Source organism: Myxocyprinus asiaticus, chromosome 38, assembly GCF_019703515.2.
Source record: "Myxocyprinus asiaticus isolate MX2 ecotype Aquarium Trade chromosome 38, UBuf_Myxa_2, whole genome shotgun sequence".
Taxonomy (NCBI): Eukaryota; Metazoa; Chordata; class Actinopteri; order Cypriniformes; family Catostomidae; genus Myxocyprinus; species Myxocyprinus asiaticus.
The window spans coordinates 6,997,018-7,006,204 of record NC_059381.1 but is presented as its reverse complement, the minus strand read 5'-3'; the positions used below and the strand labels follow the sequence as shown (position 1 = coordinate 7,006,204).

The following is a 9,187-nucleotide window of genomic DNA, read 5'->3' as shown; positions in this document are numbered from 1 at the left end:
ATGAACAACTCCGCTGAGAACTTCACCTCACCCGAGGTCCATCCTTCTACCAACTTCACAACAAATGATTTTTCGCCATTTGTTGGTCTCAGGATCGGTGTGCTATGCTTTCATCTACTGTCTGGTGTTCCTATATATGCCTATGTTTTGTGGCTTATTGCAACAAGAAGAAATGGAGTTGCATCAGAGTTTTTCAACTTCAATCTCAATGTTTGCGAGATCTTTTTCTCTCTGACTTCATTGGCCTTTCTACTGTCAGAAAGGTTTCCAGGTCTTATGACATTACAGAGATTTTTACTTGGACTTGCCATCACTGTTCGTCCTCTGTTTCAATGTCTGATCTGCAGTGAGCGTTTTATGGCTGTGCTCCATCCCGTCGACTTTCTGAAGTTCAAGCCGTTTAGATATAAAATTGTCTGTTCTGTTGTTGTCTGGCTGATGGGTCTCGGCTCGTGTTTGTTCTGCATGTTTAGCCTGCTCTCATTTAATATGTATGCATTCACATGGTTCATCCTAATACAGTTCCTACCATTTCTCTTCATTCAGTTGTTCTGCTGTTTGGCTGTTCTCAGAGCTCTGAAGCAGTTAGGTCCAGGAGAGAGAGGGAGAGTTGGAGGCGAGGAAAACCACATGAAGCGAAAAGCTTTTTATCTCATTCTAATAATTACTGTGACAATGGTTATCATGTTTACCCCCTTTATTGTTATGGGATTCCTCTATATTTTGCAACATGATATTTCAGTTGTCTTGCCAATAAGTTTTATCTGTTTTATTCTGGCTGGTTTTGTGCAGCCTATTCTTTATCTGCACCGGGCTGGGAAACTTTCCTGCTTTTGTTCTTCATAAAACCTGAAACTGTTTTTACACGTATTATTGATGGTTATGACACCTTTCTTGCTTTTGCATATTATCGACCTTTATTTTTTGTACTTCATGTTGTATCATCTAAATTAACTGATTTTATTAAAGTCAAAAATGTTATTTCAAATGACTAAATCAAACTGCCTACTGTACATTAAGTTACACCCAAAAACATAATTGTAAGGGTCATATTAAGTATAAATGTATCCCTTAAATACAAGGCTGTAACCACGTCTTGAACATTGGGGGGATCACAAATATATTTAAAAAATACATGTTTTTCTTTTAAGTTCACACAGTAGAACACACTGTGTGAACTGTGTCTGCATTGCTAGCAATTTACCTGTTTTAGTCATTTTTTCTTTCTTTTTTGTGCTGTCTCAAAGAAAAGATGAATATAATTTGAATTTCCTTTCTTTACTTATGTATCTGTAAAATGACATGACTGTGTCAGCAGGCTAGCAAAAAGAAAATACACACAATTATTTACTGTCATCAAGTTGTCCCTCATTGTGTTTTTCCCAAGTAGAGTCTTAACACAAACTTTTCTTCAAGAACTGGAACGCTGCACTTTTCCATACAAAAACAGTTCATATTGACCACTGCTGTAAAGGTCCAAAGGGCAAACAATATTATTAATATACCATCAAATTAGTCCATACAACACAAATCTGTTGTGAGGTCCCAGAAACCTTGGAATATTGTGCATGAGTCATATGGACTACAGTTATGATGTACTGAACCTTTAATACTGCTTTATATTATTTTACCTCTTTGAATCTTGAAAGCTCCTGCTCACTATAAATGATTATTCTACGGAATAGAGCTGCTTAAAATATCTATTTTTATGTTACAAGAAAAAGTAAAAGCATATGGGGTTTAAACAACATAAGGGTGAGTAAATGAGTGAGTAAAAGTACATTTTCCATTTTTAGGTGAACTACTCCTTTAAGTGGTTCTAAATAAATAAATAATTTAGAAAATCTTAAATTGACTAAATTATTATCTAATAATATTTGCATAAACAATATATGACATTGTCCTTGCCACAACCTAAAAGCACAATAGAAGTCACAGGTCTTACCATGTTCTAGTTCTAATCAATGGGTGATAACGCTCTGCTTTGTGTTTTATAGATAATTTTCTTAGACAATGTCAAGTGAATTTTCTAAAAAGCTACTTCAAAAGCCTGCCAGATAACCACATTCATTCAATTCCTTTACAATATACACACATTGGCTCTTTGTCTTGAGCCTGATATGTTGAAAACGGCTCCATTAATGTCAAAATTCACATTCAAATTTAATGACATACGAATCACACACTGTTCGTGACATATTGTCAGTTCAAATATATTGTGAATAATTTGCACCATTGGAAATTACTGTCGGTCTGTACAACATTTAAATCATAAAATAGTGGGCAATTATTGCATGTTTAGTTATATACTAACATCTTACATGACACTAACACTCTTAACCTGAACTGCTGACACCGATGCATGGGTTCTGCGTGGCACTGGAATAATCCGCGAGGTTCCCAACTTTTTTAAACTTGAGTCCCACCTTCATAGATTTGATTGGCTATCTCAAATGACATTTACTACTGTTCATGCTAAAATGTAGAGTTTTTAAACCATTATGTTATTCCTGCAACAACTTAATGACAATAAGACAGCGGTGCAAAATGGACTATATCAGAACAGCAACAAGGAAATCAACTATTGGGCAATCTGGCCATATCTGATTACTGGGGGCAGACTTGTCCCCCTCAATGTATATTGTGGTTATGGCCCTACTTAAATAACAACTTCAATTTCACTTTTAACTGTGTAGTTTTTAAGACAGATATTTAAGTGCTTGACATGGTTTTGAATGCTTGTTTTCTTTCCTGTTTTGGGTGGCTTTTTTCCAGATCTTTTTCATCTCAGCTGTAAATGGTAAACTGTGCTTTTTCAAATCTCCATAAAAAATGTTCTCAACTTAAATCTGTATTTACAAATTTGTACTCCTGTTTAATATTTGTTTGAATAAAAATACATTTAAACTAACCAATTCCCATGTATTTTCTCTCCCCTTTTAATATCATTCCTGCATTTGAATGTAAAACAACAACGGATTATTATTGTTTTCGCACACAATTATAAACCACAATGTGGAGCCAAATTCAGTTACATATTTTAATACATATTTTACATATTTTAACTCTACCCCCAAACCCCAACCCTAAACCAAACTGTAAATGTAAATTTAGAGTGGAAATGTGAAACTGAATCACACTCACCATTGTTTACATAAACGCTATTTCTTCCAGGTTTCCATAAGACCAGAACCAGTGTCTCAGAGGCTGCTTGTACAATGTTCTACCAGTAGCACCACATGGAAATGTGTTCACATTAGTTGCAAAAAATGTCTGATTGTCTTGTGAATGTCTTGCAGTTCTATAAGATTTTGTTGTTGTTGTTGTTGTTGTTTTGTTGTTGTTTTTATCATTTTGAATCTGACGGCTCCGCATCTCCCATGGGATTATGCAACAGTGAAGTGTCCACCGTTTACACACTTCAAACTTTCAGCAGATGCTGTAAGAGGTTTTCCTGGTTTTGTTCGCCTACTGTTTCATGAATACCATCGTGCGACCTGGAGTCCACATGCGAAGATGTTGTATCTATACGCAATGTGTAATTTAAATTCGTTTAAACTGATTGATCTCAGTTCAGAACACTCGGGGCTGTCAGTAAAGGGTTAAACTTTTGATGCACGAAGTCATGTGACAAAACAACATGGCATCGATCACAGCGGAGTTTGTCTTTGGGAGAAAAGCCAACAAAACTACATCTGGTAAGAAACCTAATTACGTTTTTACATTGAAACATGTTTAAGTCAAAATATTAGATCCGATATGAAATTTTTTAAATTTGAGTGATTGTTTACAAAACGCCATGCTTGCTGAACACAATGGACCTCATACATGGAAATTTTGTAAATATACAAAAGAATTGGATGTAATTTCCACGTAAAATGGAGATTCCCAAAAACCTTCCGCCGGATTCACGAACACTATATATTCCCCAGATTTGTTAGTACAACATGTGTATGTTAGTGAATTTCAAACGTTCGTAATAAATAGGGCGCGTGTGCACGTTCATTCACAATTATCATAATCCACACCATTGAAAACGTCATATAAAGAAGGCTTCAGACTCACAAGTAAAAGAAATAGGAAGCTTTTAACATATATGCAAATAGTAATTACAGTTTTTTTAAAAGTGCATTCACATTGTAAAATATTGATGAAGCAAACACTCGCATCTAAAAAGAAAGTGAGGAACTTACAGTCATCAATGTTGTCATCAGAGGTTTTTTTCTGGTGAATTAAACAGTCCAAGTGGTCAATAAAAAAATGTTTGATATGAAGCTTTAGTGTAAAAAATTTTCAGTTCATGACGACAGGAGGATGTCCACCACCATTAACCTTCTCTGGTTCAATTGAGAGCATTGCCAGAATCATTGGAGAAACTTCTCAAGTAAAACCAAGACTGTACAGTGATTTATTTCTCTTGCAACAGGAACAATGTTTAAAGAAATTGATAGAATGGCTGAAGATCTTTGACAGAAACACTGTAAGATATTACAGATTTAAAAGCTATACAACAGTGTGTGGGCTTTTACTTTTTCCCCCGCTGTACTGTGTACAATATGTTCATTTATGATTTTACCACTGACCAAACATCAACTAAGCGCAATGTACCGATGCCTATGCTAAATTATGAAATCTGAATAATAGAGCTTATATCAAAAAAAATAAAAAGATGTCCAGCCAGTCACGTTAGAGGGCATTATTTTTATTTATTTATTTATTTAATTATTATTTATTTATTTGAGAAAATCAAATGCAAACCCATGTCAAGAACTTCTGCTGGAAATAAGCAGACTTGGGAAAAAAAACTATATAAATGCAAGCAGCAAAGAAACGCTTCTAAATAAAATTATTATTATTATTATTATTACTATTATTATTATTTGTTATTTTTTAAGGTTATTTTCACTTATTTAATTATCAATTAACTTTTCATTACTTATTTAATTTTACTTCAATCAAAATGTAGTCATAGCAGTTTGTCTGAAAGAATACAACACATTCGGATGTCTTACACACGATTTACACATGGTCGGGAGCAGGTGTAAATTTTGTTTGTACTAACAAACGTTTTGAAAATGCGAAAAATTTCTTGAATCCGAAAATGTATGTCAGACCAGCTTTACGAACGATTTACACAAAAATTTGTTCCGCTCGTGTTTCATCAATGAGGCCCAATGCACACAATAACTATAGCGCTAGTTTTTCATTAGAAATCCTATATTTACTGCGCATTTTCACATTGAGAAAAAAAACCTTTAATTTCAGAGGCTTTTTATGGAGTTAGGATGAAAATAAGGTATATTTCAAACTGTTCTGAGACCAATGCAGATGGACAACGCACTGAAGGTTAAGGCATTCACTAAATAGGGACAAAGGGAGCATCCTAGCTTTCCTATGCAACCAAGTGCATTCGCTCCTAAAATCCAACCAACAATTATGTTTCAGGCTGAAGATGATGTTTGGATCACTCAACATGTTTGGCAGACATGGGACAGTGGTAATCAGTACATAGATTCAGAATTTATGGTGTATATTTTTATTTAAACATGGTTGGCAGTGATTGGATTATGCTGGCCATTACTTTTAATCAGAATTATATATGTTAATTTCTGATTGGTAAAATGCTTCAGCACTGGCTACCTATCACTTGTTTGTTTGACAGTGCAAAGAATGAACAATGAGATTTTGTTGCCAAAGTAGAATAAACATTGTGACATACAAGTCAAATCAAGTCAAATAATTTTTATTTTTTATAGTTTTTTATTTGTGCTTTTCCCAATACACATTGTTCCAAAGCAGCTTCACAGAAAATCAATTGTAATCTCTGTAACATCTCAAAAACATGAATAACCAACACTCCTGGAAACATAATAAACATTAGCTTGGTATTATTTAAAATTTCATAACTTAGTCCCGCTGTCAACATATGAGGACATAAAGGACATTTTTTACATGTTTATTAGGTGAAATGTTACAAATGAAAAAGGGAAATAGAAAAGCTCACAGCAGTCATGCTCAGGTCTCAGGAGGATACTGAGAATTTAGACATCCTACTCATTTTGTATTTGTTTTTTAACTTTTTTAAACTAGTAAATGTTTCCTGTTTTTCTCTTGACAGAGATACCACTCATTGCAGCATCACATTACAAACTTTTGTCTTTCTTAGAGTGATTATATGTGTGTGCATAGTATGCCATAAGAAGATTTGCATTAATGAAAATAAAGTATCATACATTTTCAAATGTATATTTTCCCCTCGAACTGCATTTTTTCATATTCAAATGTTTAAAATTGTACCCAAATCTTTTGAAACATCATGTTTTCCACCTTAAATATTTACATATCTGGTATTTTATGTAACATGCATGATATGAAAACAAGCACGTACTGTGTATATATACACAGTACGTACAAAGCATGTCCTTTTTGGTTATATTCGCATACCCTATACATATACAGTATATACTGTATATGTATAGGGTATGCGAATATAACCAAAAAGGACAAGCTTTGTTTTTTTTTTTAGGCTATGCAAGTTTAAACTTTATCATAAAATTGGAACCATTTCATGATTGTATAATTTTTCAAAAAATTTTGTGTACTTTGTTTGTACTTTTACCTTAACAATTTACATTCGTTGGCTATGTGTGATTTAATTGCTTTTCTATCATCCAATATTAATATCTGGTATTGTAAACTTCTCCTTGTGGCACCCCCATAGTTTACGATTCCACAAATATTATTCACCTACGTTTTCATAAAAACTGCTTTTTGCATTTGACATATATGTCTCTTAGCTGTTCCTGAAAGATTATTGAATGTTGATAGTAAACTTTGTATCATATAAGAACTACAGATATTGGTGCTTCAACACTTTTCAGCACAGATCCACTGTCTCATGGTAACACTCTGTGAGTGGTAACACAATTTGCCTTTTAAAGCAAATACGATGTCTTATAGTACATTTGCATTCCAGTGATAAAGAAGTGCAAGAGGCATCCCCGCAAATCATACAAACTTTTTTGACACATTTTGAGTTTGGTGTTGATAAAGGGGTCCTTACGAGGGAAATAAATTAGGAATTTTTATTTGGTTTACTCTATATAGGACTAACACCTTCCATCTCTCATTCATAGATTCCAGATTCATTTTTCTGACTTCACACAGTGAAGAGTTGAACATCTCCAGTGAGATCTCACCCACTGATGAATCAAATTCATCCAGTTACTTATTTTTGAATGGCACTGAAGTGGAAACTGATTTCAAAATGTACTCATTAGTATATTTATAAGAAATTCTGTTGGGTCTCCCTATCAAATCCTGTATTATATGGCTTATTGTAACAGGAACAGGAAATTGACTTATGTCAGAGTTCTTCAGTCTCAACCTCTTTGTCTGCAACATCCTCATGTCTGTGGAATCTCAATTGGTTGTTCTTGGCTTTAAATTTACATTTCTCAAGATAGCTTGTAGTTTTTTAGATGGACTAGCTATAACTGGACCTCCTCTGTTTCAGTGTACCTCTTCCTCTTATCCTGCTTGGCTGTTCTCAGAGATCTGAAGCTGTCAGGACCAGGAGAGAGAGGGAGAGAGAGGAGGAAAACCACATGCATTTTCTCTTATTTTAATAAGTAATGTTACCATGGTTATCATATATAGCCTGCTCCGTATATTATTTTAATTGTTCTCTTAATGATTTCAGAACAGAAGAAATATTCTTGTATGTTGGCTATGTTTGTTTTACTATGGCTGGTTTGGTGGAGCCTTTTATCTTTCTCTACTGGGTGGGAAAACTACCCTTCATCAAAAGTCAAAAATTCTTCTTGAATTGCTCTAAGGAAGTCTCTTTAATCTGTCTTTTAACCATCCCGCTGCAACATGCCAATGCAAAGTTATGGAAATAGTAATTTATTTAGTATGACTAAAACCTATTAATTTTATGCATTGTATTTCAGTAGAATTGTTTTTCCCCTTATGTTTATTGTGTACATTAAAATAATAACTGTATGAATTGATTTGCCAAAATAAATAGGACTTAATCCTAAAATGAAAATGAATAAATCCTAAAATCATCACTTTTATTCAATGGAAAAGCAACACTATTTCAAAAAGAGGAATATTTTGGTCTGGAGAAATGTTTCAGTTAGTAGCGTCGCCACTTTTCCTTTAAGTCCCTGAAATGTGTAAATTATGTTTAATAGAGTTATTTGTTTTAAACACATTTGCTCATTTGGTTAGAATTTATATATATATTTATATATATATATATATTTTTTTTCTAAACCGATGTGTTAGAGGTCTGTTTGTTGTCAGTATTTTGAATGAGTTAGTTTGTGCTTAGGTAGTTATTTAAAAAATAATAATAAAAAAAAAATAAAAATAAAAACAAGCAAAAATTGTGGTTAGAGTAGGGTATTTACAATGGAAGTGAAGGGGGCCAATCTCTAAACACTATTGCAAAAGTATAGCCACAAGACTTAGACATTATGTATGTTAACATTACTGCAATGTGATAAATCGCTTTAAGGTTTATCGGCATTTCGTCATCATGGCAACAAAGTTGTAATGTTGGATATAACCATAATAAGACTAACACTGCGTAATATTTTATATAAATTCAGAAGTCAGGTTTTCATATAAGCATAAACGACAACCATATATAATACATTTTTGTTTATTGTTCTGGGCTTGTATTTTGGACTATGCAGACCTACAGTATTCGTTATTTGTTACTGTAAAGTTAAAAAAGCAATTCAGAAAAAAAGCCTGTTTAATTTTATGTACTGTAATTATCTGTTTACCCAGTCGATTATAAACAGCTTTGAAATGTAGCAATTTAGTTGCAAAATATTCTGATATATGCAAATATGTGAGTAATTTGAGAGTGAAGGGAGACCGACTCAACTGCATCATTCACAGTGCATCATGGTAGGGTGGTTGCTGCAGAGCTCTTTTGGCATGCTTTGTTCGCCATGATTCTGTGATTGCTGGATCATTTCCATTCAGAATCAGAGATATTCTACTGTTAAACATGTTTTTTTTATTTTTTTATATGAAGATGAAATAACCCAGACTGATGGCTTCAGCAGAAGCATATGCCATTTATTAACAACTTGCCGGAATCATACTGTTGCACTCTATCCTTTTACAGTTCTGTCTGTAATCAGGTTATAAGTTAAAAGAGCAA

The 9,187-nt window shown here is 33.6% G+C and overlaps 1 protein-coding gene across 1 annotated transcript; it reads left to right on the top strand.

Moving 5' to 3' along the window:
- LOC127428525 (C-C chemokine receptor 1-like protein 1) lies at positions 1-846 on the top strand. Its single transcript, XM_051676957.1, has one exon. It carries the CDS (start codon positions 1-3, stop codon positions 844-846), a length of 846 nt encoding a protein of 281 aa, XP_051532917.1.
- The last annotated feature ends 8,341 nt before the right edge of the window (positions 847-9,187 follow it).

Coding starts and splice junctions, on each gene's coding strand:
- LOC127428525 (XM_051676957.1), top strand. CDS start 1: ATGAACAACTCCGCTGAGAACTTCACCTCACCCGAGGTCCATCCTTCT.